Source organism: Oryzias latipes, chromosome 6, assembly GCF_053564925.1.
Source record: "Oryzias latipes strain Hd-rR chromosome 6, Olatipes_Hd-rR_3.1".
Taxonomy (NCBI): Eukaryota; Metazoa; Chordata; class Actinopteri; order Beloniformes; family Adrianichthyidae; genus Oryzias; species Oryzias latipes.
In genome coordinates, this window is record NC_136242.1 from 32,035,039 (window position 1) to 32,061,113 (window position 26,075).

The 26,075-nt window shown below is 41.3% G+C and overlaps 1 protein-coding gene across 1 annotated transcript; it reads right to left on the minus strand.

Annotated features, from left to right (window-relative positions):
- Positions 1–9,754: 9,754 nt before the first annotated feature.
- Positions 9,755–25,861, minus strand: mlycd (malonyl-CoA decarboxylase). Its single transcript, XM_023956061.2, has 5 exons — positions 25,256–25,861; positions 21,145–21,257; positions 17,452–17,608; positions 16,933–17,085; positions 9,755–10,686 (listed from the first exon to the last, which is right to left on the minus strand). The coding sequence occupies exons 1-5, from the start codon at positions 25,793–25,795 to the stop codon at positions 10,141–10,143; spliced, it is 1,509 nt and encodes a 502-aa protein (XP_023811829.1). The 5' UTR covers positions 25,796–25,861; the 3' UTR covers positions 9,755–10,140.
- Positions 25,862–26,075: the final 214 nt, after the last annotated feature.

Genomic DNA, 26,075 nt, shown 5'->3' on the forward strand with positions numbered 1-26,075 from the left:
CTGTCTCTTGTGGGTTCATCAGCTATTTGACAGTGTAATGCGAAGTCCCTGGAGAAACCCTTAATCTGAATCGGGCACTGTCTATGAAGTATAATAAATATAGATGGGCTTGAGTAATAAGTCCCCCGAAGAAACTCATCAGTTCAGAAAAACATCTATTGTTTTCAGCAGTCAAACATGCTGAGGGATGAGAGTTTGAGCATTTCAATGACATTAAGTCGGCTTTGTGACGGAAACAGTGGTGCTGAACCAGAGAGACCCAAACTTAATGAGGAAAGGTGATTTAGAAGAGCTGCAGACTGAAGTGATTTTACAGTTTGAAAGCAATAATAGTGGGAAAAAGGAGTATATAAGGCAGGAAAGATTTACAAATTATAGCTTTGAATACTGAGACTCTACATTCTTTACATGCTTCAGTTCTGTTGAGCCTTAAGACAGAGTCACACAGCCACTATGTACATTTTCCACGTGTTAATTTTTGGTCTTTTGTGATACATGCGTGATATAAATAATTCATATTTGTTTCTTCCTCGATTGTGCGCAGATGTCCGTCGAGGGTTTTGGCCGATGGGTTTTTACGTGAACTCGGTTTTGAGCTGTTCAGGAATTGTGCAGTTCACGATTATTTGACATAGTTTAAACACAACTTTTACATCAATCTTACACAATCATGCGGTTTGCATTGGCAAATATGTGGCTTTTCACGACCATTCCATGTATGTCAACGTATGTCTGATGAAGTTTTCACACATGTACCACCGATGTGTAATTCTTATATTGTATAGATGGGGCACATATCACGTTAACATTACGTAATTGACGCAAGAATCACTAATGAAGTGTATGCAAACAGCGCAATAATCACACACAGTTCATGATCTGCATTGATTTACATGTTCTTTGCGTGGTTTATTAGTTCTTCCTCCATGGTTTTAATGTGGTTCATTTGTGATACATCTGTGAAAACTTTACGTAAAGACCACATCGATTGCCACTTCTTCCACGTATATACACATATGACCAATTTTGACACAGACTTTGATCACATGTACCCCAAAGTGGGTTGACCCGTACGGGTGCTGTGGTTTTTTGAGTTGTCTGGGCCCATGGAGGGTCGTAGAGAGGAGAGGCCGCATCTTACAGGGGAGCACAGGTGTGTCTCGAAGTTCCTTTGAGGCTTGTATGGCCATCTCAAACGATGTCATGAAAGTGGAACATACCATTGTCATGTGTGCGGTGTATGTATCATAAGGTATTGGTGAGGAAAATGTTAATACATGCATTTATGTGTGATGCCATCGTACGGTGTTCTTTCGCCATACTCAGTTGTTAATAATGTGTGTACCATCCCCTTATGGACTGCACGTAAATGCTGAATGCACGGGGTGTGCACGTGATACAGAAGTCCCCATATGATGTCCTCACAAACTACTCTCTGATTGTCTAAGTTCCTAATTGCATCTTAAGATGCACTAAGAGGAACTTAACACATGAATAGCACTAACGAGCTCCTTGCACAACCTTCATGATTAAGAGGGGTTGGAAAAACGAAAAAAAATGTACGACCCACCTGCTTCTCACCTACTTCAGTAATGTTTGTCTGAAACAGCAAATTACAAGAAATGCTCGGTAAGATATAATGAATGTTTTAATGGCTCAGGTAAATACAAACATCTAGATGAGAAAGGAGATTGCAGGAGGGTCCTCCAATCAACAGAGGGCAGTCTCAGCACTGAGCAAAGGTGCAAGAAGAGGTAGATTGGAACAGGAAGAATAGCAAACTCTGCAGAGTGACTCAACTATAGCTTACGTGCAGATGAGGCCCTTGAGTAGCTCCAGAAAGTGGTGATGAGAGGAAGACTGATAACAGATTCAATTAGTCAGGAACAACCCATCCACAGAGACTCCAGCACGAATGATGTGTTCAGGTAAGAATGTGCGTAAACATTTTGACTCTACGGGTTCACCGTGTTGTCTATGACCTTGATATGTTGAGCAGGTCACCTGCATGACCCATTCAAGACCCAATCAGTGAAAGACCTGTTGTTGGTGTTTTTAAAAATGTCGTAGCATTTCTGTCATGATGGACATGGATGTTCTCATTCTTGTAGACCTGATATCTGCATTTGAAACGGTAAACCATGCAATCATGATCGAACGTCTTCATAACGACTGCGGTTTATCTGGTTCCGTCCTAAGCTGGTTTGTCTCCTATTTCAGTGGTAGATCTTATAAGGTCTGTACTGACTCTCTATCTTGAGAAGCAAAAATCTTGTCTGGTGGCGTTCCCCAAGGTTCTGTATTGGGACCCATTCTATTCACTCTCTACATGATTCCCCTTGGGAGACTCATCAGCAAATTTTCGAATATTTCTTATCATCTTTACTATGATGACATTCAACTTTTTTGCTCCTTTGGAAAAAGTAATTACACAAATCTTTCATATCTACTAAACTGCTTGGCCATCATTAGAGTTTGGTTAAATGAAAACCATTTACTCCTGAACCCAAATAAGACAGAGACAATAATTTTTGCTTCTGATGACAAAATTCCCTCCATCAAAAGACACCTTTGTTCACTGAGCTCTTCTGTCCAGCCCAGTCTCAGGAATCTTGGTGTCTGGTTTGACAACGCTATGTCTCTTGACTCTCAGTCGAAGCTCTTGGTCAAAAACTGTTTTTATCACCTGAGGAATGTGGCTAAACTGAAGACAATGTTAACCAGATCTGACCTCGAGCTGATCATCCATGCTTTTATCTTCCAGTTAAAAGCAAGGCTTTTAACTGGAACCAATAAGGGCATTCATGCCATCCCTCCGCTTTTGTCTCTACATTGGCTTCCTGTTAAATTTAGAATAGATTTTAAGATTTTGATTTTAGTTTTTAAAGCCTTGCACAGACAAACCCCGAACTATATTTCTAACCTCTTAACTCCTTACACTCCTGCACGTTCCTTGAGGTCCCCTGATAAAAATCTTTTATGTGTTCCAGAAACTCGTTTTATAACTAGGGGAGACGTCGCCTTTCAGGCAGTCGCTGCCCGTCTTTGGAACGACCTCCCTCTGTCTTTGCGCCAGATTGACTCAGTCGAGTGTTTTAAAGCTCAAGTTAAGACATTTTTTTTAGGAGAGCTTTTAGCTGACTTTTACTTGTGTTCACTTCTGCGTGTTTGTTTGTTTTACTTATATGCCTGTGTGTGTTTATTTGGGTCTCGCTACTGATTTTATATTGTTTTAACATTGTGAAGCACTTTGTGAGTCGTCCTCTGAGAAAAGGGCTATATAAATAAAGATTTACTACTTACTTGACACGTGTAAAGAAAATTAAGCTTAAAATTGCATTTCTGAGTATTTCCTTATTAAAATCATTGTGAATCAGGTGCAGACAAAAAAATACAGTCTGGAAAAACTTGTAGCAGTGACTTAGGTGCTACAATCAGCGGGCCACAAGCTCCATTCTGATGCATCCACTTGTAAACGACTATAGATCCATGTACATCTTTGTTGTCCCTGTCAGATCTGGCATCTGGATTGAAACTGTACAGCTGGATTGCTCCAATATTGCTCCCCAACTGTTTAGATGTAGCCTTGGGGGACAAAATACAGTCATGACCATAAATATTTGGACAGAGACACATTCTTCCTAATTTAGTTTCTGTACAATACCACTGTGAATTTTAAATAAAACAACTCAGATGCCAGTGAATTGCAGACTTTCAGCTTTTATTCCATGGGTTGAACAAAAAGATTGCATAAAAATGTGAAAAACTAATGCATTTTTAAACACATCCCTTCATTTCATGGGCACAGTTCTGGAAAAACATTCTTTGGACAGATGAAAACAAAATCAACCTCTACCAAAATGATGGCAAGAGAAAAGTCTGGAGAAGGCAATGAGAAGCTCATGATCCAAAGTACACTACATCATCAGTAAAACACGGTGGAGTCAGTGTGATGGTCTGGGCGTGCATGGCTGCTTTTGGCACTGGGACACTAGTGTTTATTGATGACGTGAAACAGGACAGAAGCAGCCCAATGAATTCTGAGGTGTTCAGAGACAAACTGTCTGCACAGATCAAGGTGAATGCAGCCAAACTGATTGGGTGGCGTTTCATAATCCAGATGGACAACGACCCAAAACATACATTCAAAGCAACTCAGGAGTTTAGTAAAGCAAAGAAGTGGAATATTCTTTAGTGGCCAAGTCAGTCACCTGATCTTAACCCAATTGAGCAGCATTTCACTTGTTGAAGACTAAACTTCAGACAGAAAAGCCCACAAACAAACAGCAACTGAAAGCCGCTGCAGTAAAGGCCTGGCAGAGCATTCAGAAGGAGAAAACCCAGCATCTACTGATGTCCATGAGTTCCAGACTTCAGGCTGTCATTGCTGACAAAGGCTTTTCTACCAAATATTAGTAATGACCATTTTGTTTTCAGTTATTTCATTTGTCCAATTACTTACCAGCCCATGAAATAAAGGGATTGTGTTTCAAAAATGCTTTAGTTTTTCACATTTTTATGCAATCTTTTTGTTCAACCCATGGAATAAAAGCTGAAAGTCTGCACTTCAATGGCATCCAAATTGTTTTATTTAAACTTCACTGTGGTAATATACAGAAACTAAATTAGAAAAAAATGTGTCTCTGTCCAAATATTTATGGTCCTGACTGTAAACTACTTGCTATAGGTAATCATTTTACTTAACTGTGTTCTTTGCAAAAGTTGTTATCAAAACATCTCTGAGAAGAAACGGGAGAGTGTGAGGAAGTGAAGGTGAATTAGCCTTTAAGGACTTCTGACAGTGAGTGATCAGCCTCTCTGAGCCTCACACTGTTGATCTGATCAATTAATCTGTAGCAGAGAGCTGAGCTTGTGTTTGCAGTATGCCCACGTCTTGGACAAATCAATTCCCGGTGGGACGGTTTCAGAGAAAGTTCTCAGCCTTCTTTCGGTCTTTGTAGCGGCGTGGCTTGGAGCAGGTGTTACCCTTGGGTGCTGCCACCGCTACCTCTGCCTGTTTACCCATTTTCCATTCAATAACTTAATCTGATTGAAGATGTCAGGTCAGCTAATACTGACTAATTGCAACGAATGGAGGGGGGAAGAAAATGGCATCACTAAGCCAAATGAGCTTTAATTACTCCTTATAACCAGATAAAGCTGATCTGTCAATCTCAGACTACACATCTGTACCAGTGGGACTCTGAAAGGAGGGGGAGGAGGAGGAGAAACAGGAGGAAGAAGAGGGTTTGGAGGAAAGGAACTGAGTATGTGGTAAATTTGAAACATAAAGGAATGACGCTGTTTTGTGAATCAAATCCACAGAGAAGCATTGTTTTAACCACAGACACAAAACAGTCTCAGTGAAACTCTACTGCCCCCTAAAGGTCACTTCATGTAAAATAAGGGGCAGGTGTAAGGAAGGCTGGATCTCCAGAGATATTTGTGTGTGTGTGGCTTTACACACAAGACTGCCACTTCTGTGCACGTGTCCCGATTGCTCATAGACCGTGAAGCCCTTTGAAGACAGTCCAATGGATTGGATGGGTTGAAGATGCAGGGCTGGGTTACCACGGGGAGGGGGGGGGGGGGTGTTGGGTAATGGTAATGATGTGAGCTGAGGAGCATGAAGGAGGACCAGGGACAGCAACCAGGAAGAATAGATTAACACACCTGTGTACCCCCCCCCCCCATACACACACACACACCTCCACACACACACACACACACACATGGAGGGGGCAGGTATACAGCCAGTTCAGTATCATATGAAAATCCCACTTCCCTCACGTCATCACGAACCTTTGAATGCTGCAGGGAACGGAACCACGATGACATTTACGCCATGTGTACAAAAGCCCTCGCTGTAATAGGTTAGCCAAGCCAGAGCAGGGGGGGCATCCATTTCATTTAAATGGCAGGACTGTGCTACAAAAAAAGTTCCTGCCTAAATTTCAGAGCTTGTAGTTTAAACTTAGCCCTTTTCTGAGAAAATTCATTCATTCACGTTCACTGTTTCCAGGAAATCATCCACTCAGGCCCATGTTGCATCAGAGCAAGGTCTTCACATGGTTTCCTTTATGCCTATTCTTTTACCAAAAAAAGCGTTTCTAGGAAAGGAAATTTAGAAAATGTAAAATTGACAAAAACTTTGTATTCAGTCAAATTAGGACTGAAGAACTGAAAGCTCCAGCTCACAACAGCTTTTTTTCTCAGTGCTGAAGTCGGTCCCAAACTGCCTTTGATGATGTCTTTGAGGATCAATCAGATGTGACATGGCAGCACTTTCTTCTCTTAGAGAAAAACATATCAAATATTGGACGTCATGGAAGCAGAATGACTTTGCTATCGATTTGGTGAAGCACGCTTCACAGCATTTAATGTAATCAGACGCCTCTGACACATCACATCAAAACATTTGGAAAAAAGTGGATTCCCAAGATTTGATCAAGTTTTTAAGTTTTGTTTATATTTGTTCAATAACAATCATTTACTGCTATTTTTATTAGGTTTTGAGTGTTCCTTTAATTTACTAAAAATCTAAAGTTTACGTTTTTTTTTTCCTTAACCCTTGTGTGGTGTTCATATTGTTGTTACTCAGCCAGTGTTCGTGGGTCTGGTGGACCCGTTGCATGTTGTGGTTTTTAATGCCTCACAATCAAACACTTTGATGTTAAAATACTTGACAGATGTTTACCTCATCCATTTACAATCAGTATATTTGGTTAATATTTGCCCTCTACCTTTGTTAGATCACATTCATAACTCATTATTTAAAACGTGATAAAGAAAATCAATTAAAATCAAGATTTGAGTGGAAACAAATTTTCAAGTGAAGCAAGGGTTTTCAAAACTACTGACTTTTATTTATTTGAACACAGAAACTGAACCCATTCAGGTGCACAACACAAGCTGAACACATAGACTAAACCTATTAGTCAAGACAACACATCAGCCCCATTGAACACATGGCCTTCTAGCCACTAGCCTGTACAACACATGGTCCTGGCTGCTGATGGCCTGGTCCTGTGGCTGGGTGCTGATGGCTTCGTTTTGGAACTGGCTGATGCTCAATCAAATGGTAAATGGTAAATTGCGTATATTTATATAGCGCCTTTCTTCCAAAAAGGACAAAGCGCTTTACAGTCACAGTCCCATTCACCCAGTCACACACACATTCACTCACACATTCAGACACTGGTGGCGGCTCCGCTGCCAAACACAGGCGCCTGCCTACCACCAGAGGCAAGGTGGGGTTCAGTGTCTTGCCCAAGGACATTTCGACTCATGGGCGTGCAAGGCAGGAATTGAACCTGCAATCTTACGATCATGGGCCGACCGACCTACCGCTGCTCCACGGCCGCCCCAATCTAATCATCTTCTTCAGAGTCACTGTCAGACTCTGAATTTTCAGAAATGTGATCCTCTAATTCTGAAATCTTTTGGCCATTTTGATCAGTTGTGATAAGAAACCACACTGGCAAAGCTATATTTATAGTGTCCCGCCTCCAATTTGTAGCAAATAAAGAGCGAGATATTAAAGATTCCCGCAAGAAAGTCAAATGGTCAAATGTGCGGAAGAACGAGAGCAAACAGAGTTGATTCTTGAATTATTCTAACAATGTTGTAACCTTGTGCGGGAACCGCAGGTGCAGAAACAGAACTCACATTTACAGTGAATCTTTCTCTCTCTGCCACTCTCTCTCTCTCTTTCTCACTGGTCACACACACACACACCCACACACACACACACACACACCCACACACACCCACACACACCCACACACACCCACACACACCCACACACAGCAGGCCCAGACAGGTGGAGGACAGAGTGTAGGTACATAAAACATCAATTTCCACACTTCTATTAGCCCCGGGTCCAGTGGACCCGAACATCTTATATGTAATAGAAATGTGTTGGGGGGGTATACGGTGTGTGGTCATTAAAAATGTATTCTGATATATGTTCTTCACAGAAAATGAGCCAAGGCCAGTGAGTCTGAGTTTGAAAAATTAATTAATTGTATCATTTTTCTTTTGATAAAAAATGAAAACGGGTCCCACAGACCCGAACACCACATAAGGGTTAAAGCTAATATTACTCATGAGGATGAAGGGTGTTTAAATCTCTGGCCTCACCAGCAGGGATGTTATTTTGGAAAAGCCTCTGCTCTCAGCATCTCTGGTTGCTTTGATCTGTGCAAACGCATTAGCTTCTTTTAAGCAATTTTTCCCAACGAAATGCACCACTACCAAACCCTCTCACGTGTAATGTCTTGCAAAATTAGGATTGTCTGTGAATTATTTTCAAAACGAAGCATGACTTTCTGCTGCCGAGAGTTTGCAATCAATCGTAATTAGGTCTTCTGCGGTTCTTTGAAAAGTAGCAAGATATTGAAGTTGGCTCTGAAGCCGTTATCAGCCGCACGCACAACCGGGGAATATGACAAAGCCGCAATCTGATGAGATGAAAACCGAGACTGGTCTCCAAATCTTCAGGGATCCAAAGACTTTCTCATTTTTCCATCCAGTTCTACCTTTTATTCATGTTTGATCACTGATCTTTAATCAAGTCAACCGCTGCCTTTCTCTGCCGTGTTATCTTATAAGATCCGGCCACATTCATTTTCAAAGCCTGCTTTAAATTAAACTTGTTAAACACTTAGAAAGTAGACTGGACTACTATTTCATACATTACTTTTCTTCTCTTTTTTTTTTAAAATCCTGAGCCTATAAGGTGGGGAAACAGATTTTATCAGCTTCTGGCTTGTTCATGGAGGACAGACGCAGCTTTCAATAAAGAGAGAATCAGATTTTAATGCTACAACTGCCCACCATGAGCAATTTCTATTTCTATTTCAAGGGGAAACATGGGCCTGAACAAATAGAAGTTCTTTCTTTTACAATAAAACAAAATCCACAAAAGGAATTTATGATAAAAGAAAATAATAATAAAAAAAGCCTGTGGCCTTAGAAACCAGACAGATCCACGTCCATTGTTGTTCAGTAGGGTGAGGAAAAACAGGCATTTTTGCATCAGTGTTGTTTCCATGGCAACCCATACCACTGTGTCCATCCCATGCATTGTGAAAGGCATGCGCTGACGCTGATCTGTACATGTCTGCTCACAAAGATGCATGTCCCTTTTTTTGTCGCCAGCATCTCCAGAGATGCTCACATGCGTCTCTCAAGGGCATCCTTTAATCAACCGTCCTCTTTATGCCTCTTTATTCCCCCACCACGCACCCCCCCCCCCCTCTACCCCCCACTTCACAACTGAACACCATCAATCTAGCCATTTACTTTAACTTTATTTCTCACTCCATTAGTTTCTAGGACACAGAGCGGCGCAAAGAGTGGGAAAAAAATGAGGGAGGGTGGTGGAGAGGTTGAGAAAAAAAATGGAAAGAAAGTTTGGCTCCTTGGAGAGATAAAATGTAATTTCACAGTCAACTTGCTGTGATATATTATTTCACAACAATGGGCTGATATGAGTTCTGCTTGGCACCTGTACAGAGCAGTTAGGACATCCGGGATGGCTCTCCTGAGGGGGTGCTAACACGTGTGGGCGTCTGCCGGGGCAAAAACGTTAAAAAACATTACAGTCCAGGGTCGGCGTGAGCAACTGCATAAAACGAGCCGCTTATGAAACACAAACATGAAAAGAATTCATGTTTAGTCATACAGGGTCTTTGTAAGTTCACGTCTTCGTGTTTAGTGCAGGTGTAGACAAACCCAGAGGAATGCAAGATGAAAGAATCTCAATATCATTTATTCCAGGAGGTGCCTTCACTCCGGCTTCAACATCACACACACTGTTACCCGTGAGCGTGCTCTGGCATTGACAGATGCCTTGAGCTTCATTAGCGGAAGTCTGTCCTGCGAAGCTCTCACTTGATAATATACAACTCCGGCTAAAAACTAATGAAGCAAAAAGCAGATGGGATGAGTTACATCATGAGGGAATTGCTTTCATTTGGTTTCAAAATAACACTTTAGGTTAAATTCTGTAGTTCTTCTTTGGATGCAGAAGCTCCTTCTGATATGAGGGCAAAAATCAACGACATATTAAACATCAATCAGGTATTTACAACATGTGCAATCTATGCTGCAACCCAAAAACGGCTCTTGTTTTTGTCACAGTTTGCTGTTCTTCTGAAACTGGGAGACCAGTCCCAGCACCTGTTCTGAAGCCGTGACCACTTTGTTTTGAAGGTAGAGGGCGCTGTTCTTGGATGTCTCGTTCAGGAAATAACGATAGTTCACCATGATCCCACAAGAGTTGGCCACGCCTCTGGGGCTGGTGTCAGCGCGCCAGTTAAGCCGCCACATGGTGGCCCCGTTCTGCAGGTGGAAGTTGGCCACCGGGTTGAGAGCGTAGCCCCGCCTCTTTTCCCCGTACAGGTACCAGGCGCAAAGACGCATCAGGACGGGCTCCAGCACACCGCTTAGCCTCTCTGAGCGCATCCACTCTCCGCTGCTGATGAGTTTACGGAGCGCCTCGGTGGCCTGGCTCCCCGGACTCGAGTCCGTGGCCTGCTCCACCTCCTTCCACTCGTGCTCGGACAGCAGGTCCGTGCCCCTGTTGTCCTTCCTGTACTGATTCAAGAGGCCCTGAAGCCAAACAGAGAAGCCCGGGATGGGAGACAGACTGGAGAACTGAGCCATGTGAGGGAACTCGCTCTGAAACAGAATAAGAGAAGTTCTACATGAATTACAAACTCAACCCAGACTGAACTGACTAAGGAAAGCTGAAGGCCATTGCGACAAAAACTCTATCAAATAAAAAAGTTAGGGTAACGCCAATTTTTTGTATTTACAAACAGCTTATTTAAACTTATAAATGTCTTTATAAGCAGATTAATACCACATTTCTCATGGTTGTTAATGTCTTATAAGTAGTTTATTAAGGAATATCTTAATGTATTTATAAACAGCTTTTAAACTGGTAAGTCAGTTGTAGGACATTTACAAATGCTAATTAATGTACTTATAAGCAGCTTAATAAAACATTAGTAGTGCTTGTTAATGTCTTATAAATACTATTTTAAGGACACTTATTATAAAGCGCTACCAAAGTAAGTTTAGATTTTAGGCAAGATTGTAAAATACGAGATGCTGAAGTAGCAGAAAAGAGTTGTCATCGCAGTGTCAGAGGTAATGAGGTGAAATTTAGCTGTCGGGTGAGTTAAGCAAAAGTCCTTAAGGTTTAGTTACAGTTACACAAAAGACAATTCTGATTGGCTGCAGGGTGTCCATTAAAAAGTGATAAAAGACAACTATGAAATAAGTTCCAGTCAAATTGCTTGACTCTTCTATATTATTGCACTGGTCCAAATGCCAGTTGGTAACCGGAACAACAGAAACACATGCTTCATGAGCAGTTGTGGATGGAAAACATTAAAGCCTTGAACACCTTTTTATGGCCCATAGGCGCTACCCGCCTCCATAGCCCCGCCCCTGACCCAGCCTCACTGGCTGAGCGACTGGCGGCCTTTCTTTTGGTTTTATCTCCATAGCAACCGTTTTATCTTTTGGTCGCCTGATGGTAACGAACAGATGTGTGTCATTTGTAGAAGAATCTGCAAAAGCAAACTTTTGGATAACCTTGCTACCTGAGCTCTTTTGTTAAGTATTCCTGATACATCTACATTATATGTCATATCCATTTTTTTATTTTCCCAAGAACCCAGTAAAAAACCTGTGACTAACAGGGGAACGCCACTTTTGCCAGCTCTCAATGCTAACGCCGTTTAAAATCTACAAACTTTAAAACCAACATTTTCTTTCCAAAGTAGCTTCCCAATGATGCTCGAGGAGTTAAAAAGTGATAGATCGAAATGCCTACAGGAGTTTTATTTGTAGCCTAAGGGGATTTTTTTTTAAAAAGTTTAAGGTGGCTGCCTCGTTCCGAGGTCAAAGACTTTGGTTGTGGTTGTAGACTTAAGCTGCTGTGGGAAATTTTGTACAGATCACTCGAACAAACGTTTTATTTTTTGGTGTGAAAATGGGACAATTGGGGAATATCACACTTTGTCACAAAATGGCCTTCAGCTGTATCTCCTGTGGCCATCCCATAATAATTTCATAACGTCCCTTTGGATGTCCCGGATACGTATGTTTTGTTTTCATTAGTGGATTTTGAAATATATTTTTTAAACCCTATTAGAAACGTTTTCCCAATTTCATCTTTTGACTGTTTGTCCCGCTGTGATGCCTTCATTTTTTTGGGGGGTGGGGGGTCACTATTTCAAAAATATTCATGGGTACTAGGTGTGTTCAAATTTTAGTGAATTTTTTAGTATGTGGCGGGAGTGAATGAAGGGGGATTTGATCCCTTTAGGCCGGGATGGCTCCTGGACAGTAGAAGTTTAAAGCAGAGTAATCATTATGTTCTTACATAAAAAGACATTTTAGAAATAAAAAATCCCAAGATGCTAAATATAAAAGTGCTTGCAAATATAAATGAAATTTTACCACACATTTTAGGGTCAGGTACTATTTTTTTTTTTTTTTTTTTACAAGAACCCAGTCGCTGACTTTTGCATTCATGAGCAGGGAGATCCAGGAACCCCCCGCCGCTGGGGGGAGGACTCTGAGAGGGTCGACGAGGAGTCTGCTGCAGTGGAAATACGGCATACAAAGGCTCAGCCAAAGTGTCAAAACACAAACTACATTTTCTTGTTTGTGCTCCAGCTCGACCCTTTAGGTCCTCTGACAGGGATTTCATTACAAATCAACTCCACTGCTTCCTAATCTTTTCTCTGCTGATGGAGATGGATGGGGCCCCAATCCATCCCTTGTTGTCATGCCTTTCTCCCTCTGCATCTCCATCTTTTCTTCCCGGCCCACACATCAACGTGTCATCCACTCACCCGCTTCATGAACTCACTGTCCTTTTTCTCTCAAAGCCAAAAAAAAAAACATTCACACTCCTCTCCAAGGCTCATATTCGGGCTTCAGTGTCTGTGTTGATAAGTGATGGAAGAGCGCGGCAGGTAGAAAAGTAAAAGGCAGAAGATGAAAGTGGAAGTGTCAGACAACCCCGGGTGGAATACGCCACCGTCTGCCTGGCACTGCAACATTGTTTGCCTCTCTTCCTCTTTGATTTCACCCTGCCGTCATCTCAAAAAGCGTGCTGTCTCACTTTTCGTGTCCTGCTGGCTCGCTACATTGTGCTTCTCCTCACTCCATCATGGCAGATTTTACCATCCTCGCCCCGAGCTCTTCGGAGTACGAAGGGTCAACAGGAAAGAGAGTGGTGGGAATGAGTATGAAGACTGCACAAAGGTGTTAAGAGAAACAGGAGGGAAGGCCCCGAAGGAGGACTAACAGCGCCTGAACTGTGCTTCAGGGCCTAATCTGCACAGGAAGGCAAGAAATCTTTTCTTCACCTTAAATCACGACTTTGACCTTTTCATTCCCACTTTATCATCTGTCCGTCATTACAGTGATCTTTCTGTGGCAGCAATGTTCCTCTCTTTTCCTTTATGTGAGGTAAAGCTCTGGAGAAAAAAACGCTGGACCTCTAAAGGTTACAAGTATTTATAAATGTAGCTTTCAAGTAAAAAAAAAACAGCACTGACAATGGCGAGGTTAGACGTACAATTCCCTTTAGGTCCTGAACAAATGTCTGCATTAATGCTCAACACTGCTAAATCAAGGTAAAAACAAAACAAAAACAGGTTTAAAGTTGAACAGAGAACTAAAATTGGCATTTGAAAAAACATTTTCATCAAACAAGCCCTAAAGCTAACAGGGACATTGGTGCTTCTGAAAGTGCCAGGTGGCATCAAGTGAGGCAGATGTCACCTGGACTACAATAAGTCTGCTTCAAAATCCTAAAGGATGGATTTCTGACTGACACAATGTGAGAGGTTCAGATCCCGGACAAGCCCCTAAATTACTTTATGGCCTTTTAGTGTAGCTTTGGCCACATCATAATCCAAACTCCCCTCTTGAAGGCTGTGTCACACTAACACTATGTACAATTTGCGCATTGCCCACGTATGAAATTTCCGTCTTATGTGATACATGTGTGATATATGTTCTTGCGATCATCATTCATTGATGTGTGCAGATGTTCGTTGAGGATCTTGGCCAACGGGGCCTTACGTAAATTTTGGTTTTAAGCTGTTCAAAATTTTTCTGTCTGTTGAGAATTATGCATTTCATGCATAGTTTACGTTTTTCATACACAATTTATACAGAAATTATACGCAACTGTGCATGATTCTTGCTGACCATGGTGCTGATGCAAAGTGATTTCGGCTTAGTGCTCTGAATGTCAAAGTAAGGAAATTCAATTAAGCACGAGTTTACGTGTTCTTTGCATGGTTAGATCATACTTCTATTGTGATTTAACGTGAGTCTTTCATGCTACATCTATGAAAATTTCACATGAAGAACCACAACTTTTCTCACCTTTTCCATGTATATTCACGCATGACAAATTTTTTTGCAATACGTGCCAAATGTACGTAGCGGCGGTGTGACACAGCGTAGAGACAGGGCAGAACAACCTTCCTGTGCCTTATCCACAAGTTTGTACTGAATCAGCAAACTCCACATATAATTAGGCAGGCCCGATGTAGATGCAATGTGCTCAAAAGTGCTAAAATAAGAGTTTACCTCAGATTACTTAAAAAAAAAAATAAGAGACACACGAAGATCCACAAAAAGCTGCAAGATCCCATTCTGACACAGATGCACATCAATTGATCAAATAAATGTATTAGATGTATTCAAGCTGTTAAACAATTACTAAATTTGCCTTAAAGATTTGTTTGTAGATTTGGCCAAAAAGTGAAATTTCAGGTTACAGAAGGATGGAAACCATTTGCGGAGCGTTTCATTTAAGGTGTCGGCCCATATTTTTACCTGATCATGTCTGCAGGCCATTTATTTTTTAAATGTCAACAAAATGTTCTCTCCTTCCAGGATTAATACGTGCTTGCAGATAAAAATGTACTTTACTCCTTAGATTGCTGCTTTTAATGTCAAATGGATCAGACGGTTTTGACATTACAGCAATCCGGCAGAAATATTTTCATAGAATGAAGGCGTGACATTTTTCTGACTGTTACAGCTAAAATCTACCACATATTTTTTAACACCAGCGAATGGAAATTCTGCTTTACTCTTCCACATGGAGAGAGAGAAGCAAAAAGGAAGCTCGCATCACATTTTAGAGTTTTTAATCTAAGGTCACTTAGCTATTTTCTGAATTCTTTCATCAAGACGTGATTAAAAAAGGCATTTGTAAAGCTTTTAATTTACATATATTCAATTTTAAGCACAAAACATGGAAGACAGCTTGTTTTCATTAGTAAAAATGACACTAGGTAAGCCACTGACAGCAATCCAAATAGTCCTGTTATGTGAATAAATAAAGCTGAAGCGGCCTAAAGCTGATTTTACGAGGATATGCTGTAAAGTGTTTTTCCCCATCTGTTGGGTAGAGTGGCTTATAATGCTTCATTCAGGGTTCCAATCATTAACAAGTGCAGGGTGAAGTGGCCCAGAATGAAGGGCCCTTGTGTTCTTATTGAGAGAGATGCAATAAATGTCATTGCTGGCTGTCTGCTGAGTGCGGGTTTTGCTTTTGTGTACAGTAATCTGCAAAAGTTCAGACTCCCACTTTAGCCTTATATTAAAGCATAATTAAACCATCCAGTCATAGCACATCTTTTTTGTAGGACAAAGAACCTCGGATGAATTCATTTAATAAAAATATTGACGAAAAAACGAAAGATTTAAAAGAAGATTTGAGCCTTCAGGTGTGTTTCAACATGGCAGGAGAGAAAGGCGTAAACATAGGATTTTAAAAACTGTTTCCACAGTTCTGTATTCTGAAGATTACTCAGAAGGAAGCAGCATTCAAGGAAGTTACCATTCTTTCGAAGAACTGATGTCACAGCAAGTTCCCCAATCTCTGAAGTGTAGTTCAGACCCAACAAGCTTCCCTGAGCATGTTTATGTCAAAGTCCACAGGAGCAAAAAGACCAAATAATTACAGTTTATGTCACCTGAAGAAATTCTATTCTGTTTGGCACAAAAAAAAGGATGGCCTCTGAACAAACCAAATGACCTTTTGAAGATTGTTTCACCGACAGCGAGACCAAAGTGGAGTAGTTTGGCCCAAATTCAAAGCAGCTTTTCTTTCCCAATAATCCCAATTATCAAGCATGGTGGTGGAGTGGTAATCATTTGGGCTCTTTTTGCAACCATGGAACTTTAGGAATTGTTTTTGTTTGTAATTTTATTGTTTTAACCACATTCAGGAATGGCAAACACCAATTCGTTTCATTGCGTCAGCCCTCCCAACCCTGGAAAAAACCCTAAAACAATTTCCTTCTGGGTTTTTCAACTTAATTTGACATTTCTTTTGTTTATGTATTTATGGGTAGCAGCAACTAACAGTGGCAAAAATAGCAAGATAAATATGCAAAAAGGAAGAAAATAATTAAAATCTAAAAGAAAAAACAACAACAACAACAACACCCAAATTTGACCCAATACGTTCGATAGAGCTAATATTCAAGCGTTACAGACATAAATGTGATTTTGTGTTTTTAAATGACTGAGGTTTGCTCAGAACTAAAGTCAGGTTTTGATTCATAAGGGAATGCAGATGTTTGCACATGCCTGCATGAATTTGGAACTTAAAAACACAAGGAAAGTTAATGAAAACGGAGATAAAGCATCTCCTTTCACAGTTACGTTCCAATTAAAATCGCAATTCCACACAGATATTTTAGTATTTGACAATAGAAATACTAGAGTGACCTTTGATTTTAAGCTTTAAAGTTAAGATACATTTTATCTTGTTTCTACAATCCATAAAGCTACTTGAAAAAAACCAAAAGGTTTGCAAATGGAGCTCCTGTTTGGTTCTCCAGTTCATTGCTTTAGCCTCCTTTTACACACCTGCAGTTCGCGCACCACCTTCTTGATGAGGTAGTTGCCAAGCTCCACTCCTTGCAGACCCGCCTGGGTTGAGGAGATGGAATAAAAGATGGCAGAATTTATCTTGTTGACATCCTCTTCTGAGTCCAGGGTAGCAAACTCACGGACAATACTCTGAGGGAACAAGCACACCTTTGCTGAGTGACCAAAATAAACCCAGCATCTCGACACAAACCCATTTCTAGGCTGCAGCGCTGAAGCTGGAAATAGTTACACATGAATTGTTTCAGAGCTCCTGGCACAAGAAAGCAGGAAAGTTTCATACTTTGAAATATTATCAAATATCAGCGTTGTGAAACAGAGCAGTTTTCTCACACAAAACCAAAAGAAAAAGAATTGAGGGCTGCTCCCACGGGGACGTGCAGTTTAAAGCGGTTCCTGTTGTTTTTCCACACAGAAAAATCTCAACAAACCTCAAAATGACGAGGCAACATAAGCAGCAGAAAAAAACAACAGCAGCTTGGGGTTATGGCCTCAGACCTGAATATTATTGGAGATTTCCTCCGTCAGCGCCACATGGAGCACCACCAAGGGTTCCCCTGGCATGGCAGCGTGGGTGAAGGCATAACAACGCCGATATGGACCCACCCGGCGTTTCAGGTCAGTCCAGTTCCTCACAGGATGCACCGCCTCATACCTGGCAGAGGGGACATTGTTGACGGTTTGAGTTTGTCATTTTCTTAAATGGTTTTGTTACATTATCTGAAGTTTACAAAAAAAGTGGGTTTGCATCCATTTAGGTTAAAGAGTAAGGTCCCAGGGGTCACTCCAGCCTTTAGGCCGTGTCACACAGCAAATACGTACATTTTGCGCACTGTTCACGGATGAAATTTCAGTCTTTCGGGATACATGCGTGATAAACGTGATTCATAAGTGCTTCTTGCGTTCGTCATGCCTCTATTTGTGCAGATGTCCGACAAGGGTTCTGGCCGACAGGTTTACCTGAAATCAGTTTTGAGCTGTTCCTAATTTTTGTTTAGTTCAGAATTACTCAGATTATGAGCATTTTACATAGTTTATACGCAATTATTGGATAAATCTTCTGCAATTGTGCGTGAATTCTGCGAGATGCATATGCAATCTTGTTGCTTCCACGTACAGTATGTCTATTGGGCTTTTCCCGCATGTACACCAACGTATAACTTATACTTTGTGGAAGATCGGGTCTCCCGCTAGTCTTTTGCGTAAAGCCACTCTAGACCGGCGCCATGCCCTTCTCACGGATCTCCCCAGCCGTGGCTTCCACGGGGGGGTCCGCCGTCTCAGCAGGCTGCCTCTGCCTAGCAGCTGACTGAGAACTAGTGTGGATCAGAGGAATCCGACAGCTGCATTAAAACAGGGTGAGGGCCTGCGCCGGGAGCTGACCATGGTACTGACGCGATGTGGGTTTTTTTTTTCTCCCAGTGCTGTGAACGTTAAAGTGAAAAAATGTAATGAAGAGCGGGTTTATGTGTTCTTTGTGTAGTTTCTTCGTACTTCCTTTGTGGTATTAACACGGTTCATTCTTGATACATCTATGAAAATTTCACATAAAGAACCACAACTTTTCTCTCTTTTTCCACATATATTTACGTAAGACCAATTTTCATCCGACACAGCCTTTAAAGAGCTACCAAAGGGCATCAGTTTAAAACCAGGACCTCATAGGTTTAGTACAAAGTATTTTAAAACTTTAGACAGAAATGTTTTTAAACAGAGAAGCAACAACTTTGAAAAAACAATGTAGGTCATTTAATTACTACTACAAAGAGGAAACTGGGTTTTCAATCCAATTGTTTTCCGTAAAATGTTCCATGCATTTCATCTCCTAATATGGGTCACTTTCTGAATTATAATTATGACACATGCATGTGGTGTTTTTATTATTGCAGAATAAAAAAGTGCATTAGGTAATTGGATCATTCTTTCAGGGGGGATCCTTTTGATGATAAACAGACATAATTTGATTGATGCTTGAGGATCAGAGCTTAAAAAGCTTGTGTTTTTATTTTACATGAAAACTGAGAGCATGAAATAAAGTTCTAGTGAAGCAAACTCAACCAATTGTACACCGTTTCATTATTATTAATGTATTATTTAGGATGTTGAGTTGCACAGTTTATGGAGAACTGAGGAATACTAAGGAATTTAATGAACAGATGTTGTAAAAAGGTTTTTAGTGTAACAGTTCTTACTGCTTAAACTTTCTTGTGTGTCTTTAGCATCCAAACTTGAATGTTTTTTTTAGTTTCTTATGAACTAAGTCACGTTAAAGAAAAGTTCCTTATTTAGAAGAATCGTGTATAGAACTGATCTGAGAAGTTTTTCTTCAGAGAAGCACCATCAGCGTCAGAAGGACCGGTCCATGCTCTTACTCTTTGACACTTTGGTAAAGCCTAAATCCTTTTTGGCTTTTTGGATTTGTTAACATTAGGAATCAGCAATTCCCATCCTCTTATCCTCCAAATTACAGTATGTTTTATTATCCCACCACTATTTGTGTTTAAGAATTAATTAAAAACTTTTAATTTGGACGTAATCTCCCGTGAATTGTAACAGCATGCAAATGTTAATAATCTGGTTCTTCCATTTAGACGAAGGTTAAGGTTTCATTTGCTTTAATAATCATCGAAAATATTCTCTCTGTTGAGAATGAACCACTTAACTCAAGACTGGTTTTAGTCTGGACCTGAATAACTTCAGGAGGAAAAATCTCACATACAATTCTTAATAAATGCATGAAGTGAATTCATTTCTCTGCTCTGTCTTTTATGTACATGAATATTGATCATGGTTCAAAAGTAGCGCCCACACTTTTTACATTTTTTAAAAAATAATTGGGTATTTACTCCACATCATGGTCGTGCTAAAGCGGAGCAACTGTGGCTCAGGTGGTGGACCAGGTTTCTGACTAATCCGAGCTGCTGTTTTGGCACAAACGAAGGGAAATTACAGGCCTTTAATGCATTTGGACAGTTGACTAAAAAGCTGTTCTGTAGACAGGTGCGAGCCATTGCTTCATTATTCCTTAATCAATGGAGCCAGTTACAGGTTCGTACTTGACTTCAGAGGTTTGGAAGCTGCAGAACTATGGAAACGGCAGCAGTGCACTTAAGAAGCAGAAGTGAAGACAAAGCAGGAACACTGAGTGCCGCCTAATTGACAGGTTGTTACATAAGTGAATCAAATTCTACATTTCTGCTTTTAGTGTTTATTGATGATGTGGGGGAGGCTGGAGGAAGATGAAATTATTCAACATAGTAGAAGTATTTAATCAAATGCTGCAAAATTGCTTCGAGCTTGTTTGTAAATCAGGATTAACGTCTTTGAACCTCAACAGATAAACTAACTGCTTATTTTAGGTGGTAATTGCTTTAGATAAATGGAAGATAATTTGACAGCAGCTTCTGAAAACTTAATTTTAGGGAAACTTTTTTTTTTGGGTGGCAATGCAAATCCTTGACCCTTGACCCATCTCTGCTAAAAATAGCAATGAGAGAGTGGATTTAGATATACATTTTGGCCTCTAAAGGACCAGAAATAACACTGTTAATGGCATTTATTAATATGTTAACATGTTCTTGTAGCAGTTTTCTCTGATGCTGGAGGACATATTATTAACATCAAAGTTGCATTTCTGAGTATTCCTTTGTTCAAACTATAATAAATCAGGGGCAGATGGGAAAAAAAAAATGCAGTTTGATAAAGATCTAAACTGTACGGCTAACTATTGCTCGCCATTTTTGGTGCACCGGTAATGTAAGGTCGGGGGTGTGAAAGGGGGGGTGGGATGCTCTGCACCAACGGTCCCGCCCACAATTTAGAGGTGAATTTCTAAAGAACTCCTGCAGAAACTGTGTTCTAGAAAACAGCACAGGGTTTTTTGGTTTGGGCTAAAATCAGCATCATCATAATTAAAATACTGAAAATAGTTCAGAAGATGATCAGAGTGGGTCTCTAAAAAGGGTTCATCGCTTTTATTAATAATTTTGTGTTTTTTGTCTTAAAATTCATCTTAACATATCAACTTGAATTTAGAGTGATTTCCGTTCCGGGTTTTGCACAGAAACACAAGTAGCAGCAGGTAAGATGTTCTTATGGTAACTGACCAAGTGATTTAAGATTGTAACTAAAAAAACAGAGCTCAGACAGGCAGAGGGAAAGGCCGTTTGAGTGGTGCATGAATGTCCGTACTGGCTGATCTTCTGCAGGATCTCGCATGGAGACTGCCAGGTGATCCTCTCCAGCCTGAGCAGACCGACTGAGAACCACTCAGACAGCAGGCTCTTCAAAGTGCCGCTAAGGTCCTGGAAAAGAAAGAAGAAAAAAAGGACATTTTAAAACGATGCAAACACATGCAGATGAAGAAAAAAAAAGATAAGAAAGAACAGGAAGGTCACTATATAAGGACTGCACAGAATGCCACTTTACAGCAGAAATAGAAAACTGTTAACAGCACTTCTACTGAAAGAGATCAAAAGCTGCGTTTTTACTGAGGGACAGCGAAGCTGCTTCCGATTATCTGCAGAAAATGAACAATTCCGGCCTCTTATCTTACACAGTGTGCCGGCTGTGGGTCCCCTGCTCTTTGTGTGCCGTTTGAATGTTTTCACATTATGAATAGTGATTTGCTGGAGTTTGCGATGGGCGTAGAGGGGGCACTTCAATAAACACCTTGCCATTTCAAAGCAGGCCTTTTCCTCCAAGCTAAGGTCAGACTTCATTTCAAGCAAATCTCTTGCAAACAGACAAACAAGCGCGTGTCGACCACACACTCCAGAACATAAATACAGCTCTTATTGGCTCCTTCCAACCAAATCATTTCTCTTCAGGCTGACTTTAATGCCAGCTTGTCAATCATTATAATAACTAATATAAACAAGCACAATGATGGCCGTAGTTAGAAAACATAAATAAATAAATAAAGCCACTTTTCAGTGTGGATTTATCAGATCCAAAACTAACTAAATTTGAGCTCCATCACCTCAAACATACTTCAAACCTTCCAGCTCAGACACGCTGCAAAATTCTTCAAAGCAAAAAAGCAAATCAAAAGTAAAAAAAAAAGTTTAGCAAAACTTCCATCGCCGCTTTTGTGATGAAGCATTTGTATTCCTCAAAAGTGCCTGGAGGGAAATAATCTCTGATAATCCGCAGCTGTTATTGATGTAGAAAAGGACCGGCGGTTAGAGAATAGAGCAGCAGAAGCCCCGGGAAGCTAACTCTCCGCCACACAAAGGGAAGATCAAACACAGATATGTATTCCATTGACCCCGCAGAAGATGAAGTCCTCCGAGGCCCAAGGTGAGGATCCGGGGCCAGCGAAGGAGGCGGGAGCCAAAACTGGAAACCCTGCACTCCATTAAATCAAGCGGCACTTTTTGACACTGTAGCTGTAGCAACGAAGTGAGGCGATAATGCTGTTAGATGACACCCAACCTCTGTTACAAAGACCTTCTTTGCATTCGGCTGCAGTTATTGTGAGACTAAGCTGAATGGTTTAGGTGGCGGCAGCTGGAGTCCTCAGGAGGCCAAATGACCACCAACCAAGTGTCTCCAGGTGAAAAAACTAAACTTTTACTCAGCTACCAGCCCCGAAAATGGACAATCACAGCAAGTTTTTTTTATCTGGAATACAAAAAAAAAACACCTGAAACGACTTTTGGATTTGTTTGTAGATTTTGAATCTTTTTTCTAGCCCGAATAGAGATTTTGGCTCCATTCTTCCACTGTGATGTCATCTAGTCTGCAAACTTTGGCACGTTTTTCAATAGGGTAACGTGAAATTGTTTGCTCTAATCAGCCAGAAACAAAGCATGATTGAGAAAGTAATCTGGGACCGCTGCGCAAAATAAAAACAGAAATTCTTCCCAGCGTCTTAACCTGTCTTCCGATCATGCACACATCAGATCGGCTGAGCAAGACGGTAATCAAAAATAGAATGCCTGAACAGGAGAAACTGTAGTCTGCTGCAAAACTCTAGATTCATTTCTTCAAAGAACCACTAAAATTCCAACTTCCTGAGCGCCAGAACCTTCCGTCTCTCCTTCAGTTCGACAATCCCCCTCCTTTGATGGCCAAGCTCGTCCTCCTGCCGGTTTGCGCATACCCTCAATTTCTAAAAGCTTCATATTTACAGTGACCTTTTCCTCATTTTTCAGCTCAATCAATTCCGGCAACAACAACAAGCCAAGGCTGCAGGCGGGGCTTCGCCCAGAGCAAGGTGGTCACGGTGGAGCACAAGGGCTCTGTAGGAAGCCTGGACCTTTGCAAGCTATACAAGCTCTCAGTGGGCATGAGGCAGTGAGATTAAAAGCATCTGAACCACCTCACCGCAGGAAACCAAAAAACTACATAAAGATACGAGAAGGAGGCACTCAGTCTGGTTCTGTCAAAGCCAACTTCAGCTGCATAAACACTTTAGGTTCGAAGAAACTGTGTTTCAGAAATATATTTACAAATTTAACAGGATATTTTTTTTACTAGAAATCAATTTGCTACAAAAGCAGCTGGCAGATTTATATTCCTGAGCAGAGAGGACAAGTTTTTTTATCACTTACTGATGGCAGAAACATTTGCTTTTCCATTTTAATTAGTAAATTACTCAGCAGACTGCATTACACATAGGATTTTTTAAAGAAAGTGTGTTTTGTTTTGTTTTTTCTGCAAAAAAAACAGACTGTTTGCATTTTTCCAATACAAAATAGGAACTTTTGAGTTCTGGAATGCATCTGCATTGTCACACCGCAGGAGCTTTCGGCTAATTACAATAATAATTACAATTAAAGAGCCGCTGAAGGCCTCTGTGACACATAAAAGCAATTATTCCAAACACAGAATTATACCGAGCCAATGTTGGATTTATAAATCTAATTATAATCTAAAGTAAAGAGACTGCCACATGCAGCAGAGTTGTGCTCATCTGTATGCACCAGGTACATGGAATAAAAAGCTAGTAAGCATGCTACCTGGAAAATGAATGCTGCTACACTCCAGGATCAGATTGGATTAGAAAAAACAGTAATTATATTTCACTGAACAATGAGGTACAAGGGAATGGCCACGTTTTTAAAACCCCACACAGAGTGTTCCCAGTGCTCTTTTAATTATGAATCTACAGTTTTTAGCCAACATTTAAAAAATAACTTTAGGTTTCTAGGACACAGTTTCTTCAGAGCAGCAGAGGTTCATTCAAAATTTGCTTCTGGTTGTGGGCGGGACTGTTGCCGTGGAGAAACCCCACCCCTACTTCCCGACATCCATCTGTTTACACTCTCTCTTGCTAGCTTACAGCCCCTCTTACCCCCCACCATACGTTACCGGTCCAAAAAATAAAAAATTAAAAAATGTGAGCAATATCTGAGCCATCCAGCCGTACAGCTTTGAGTCAGATTCCAGCTCGGACAAGGAAAACAGAGACGTACATGGATCTAGTCGTCTCCAGGTGGATGCATCAGAATGGAGCAGAGCAGGGAGCCCAGCGTCTTTTCTTTGACACAAATAGGCTCTTTTTCAAACAGCATTTTTTTTGGCCGCTCCTGATTCACAACAATTTGAATAAAGAAATACTCAGAAATGCTAATTTAAGCCCAATTTTCTTAATATTTGTCCTCCATGCCCCAAGAGCATGTTAAAAACACAATTTTCATCTAGGTGGGTCTTTAAGAAAACGTAACGAGAAGGGCAACTACCACAGCAATCGTGCCACAAACTTTCTTTCCATCACTTTGAATGGAAAAGACTAAATACTTATAACCTCTTCAGTTTTACACGCTTTCGGTTTGTGGTTTCAGAATAGGAGCTTCTGCATAAATATCTTTTTACTGGAGATCTTTCTAGTAACTAACAGCTTTTATGAAAGGCAGTTTAGACAAGCCGTGTCTGTTTTACTGTTTGGATGGGATGTTTGGATGGCGGGGGGGGGGGGGGGGGGGGGGGGGGGGGGGGGGGGGGGGGATTATGTTTTAAAAATATTCTGCAAAAATCCATGATCCATGTCATGAGCTCAACAAGCGATGTCAGGAGGAACCAAAATAACCAAATTCAGCACATTTTATGGGGTAAGCCTGTAAACTGGAGTAAAGGTCATCAACACCCGTGATGCAATATGAACCATGGGTGGGGGGGGGGGGGGGGGGGCTACTCATGAAGGTTAGCTATGCAGGCAGCTGAGCTCAGCCACTCCAAACATCCAACTAAATACAATCTCAAGGAAAGAATGCAGGACTGTGACGTCAATCCGAAATAGCGCGTTCTCCAACTGAGCCACGCGAGCACCCGTAGAAAATGTAAACAAACAAGTTACCCTGATCTGCGGACTTTCGCTGACTTTGGATGCGATCAATTCAAGGACGTCAGCTCGGAGGTCCACCAGAAACTTCACACCACCTTCGACCCTGCTTATGTGACAAAGCAGCTGCTTGTAACGGGGCGTCAGACTGTAACGGAGCCGGTCTTCGACCTGCAAGATGGTTGCCAGGTCGCGCTGCTGAGTGTCCAGCAGCTTCACAGCCAGCTCCGAGACGCCTTTGTGGTCCACTCCGTGGTCTCGAGACAGCTTCGTCAGGAACTCAGCTTTTTCAACTTTGTCTAAACTTCTGTAGAAGTGCATAAACTCCAAGCTGTTGGACTCGGGGGGAGGCGGGGATTTATCTCTCGTTTCGTAGGAAGGTAAAGGCACGACAACCCTCGCCAGGATCTCCTCCATCCCCGACGCGCGAACACGGACAGAGAAGCGGCGACAAGCGCCGACGGCCGAGGCCTCCCGGGAAACTTTAAAGACAGCCCTGTGACGCCAGCACCTCACGCTGCCACGAACAGCGTGAATCGCTCGGTGAGGTATCATCGCAGGACCGCGTGAGCTGCCAGATATAAGGGTCGGATAGCTTGCAATCACTTCCGGTTCTCTTAAAGAGACAGTTTGGTTGTCATAGCAGCAGACACGGAGATGAATATATCTTACAAGAATTTGTAACAGGATTCAATGTGACTAAGAAAAGCTTGATTGATTGATTGATTGATTGATTGATCGACTTCAAGCATTGTAGTCAATACAATAAAAAATTCACACTGGTTATGCCCCCCTTTTGAAATACTGTATTTCTTTTTTATTTTGTGTATAGACT

Bases quoted from the DNA above. Each gene is read 5' to 3' on its own strand.
- mlycd (XM_023956061.2), bottom strand. From the start codon at position 25,795: ATGATACCTCACCGAGCGATTCACGCTGTTCGTGGCAGCGTGAGGTGC. The intron at 17,609-21,144 runs GTACGGACATTC...CCCCTCTGCCAG, and splicing joins ATCCTGCAGAAGATCAGCCA to GTATGAGGCGGTGCATCCTG. The intron at 10,687-16,932 runs GTGTGTAAAAGG...ATTCTGTTTCAG, and splicing joins AGGTGGTGCGCGAACTGCAG to AGCGAGTTCCCTCACATGGC.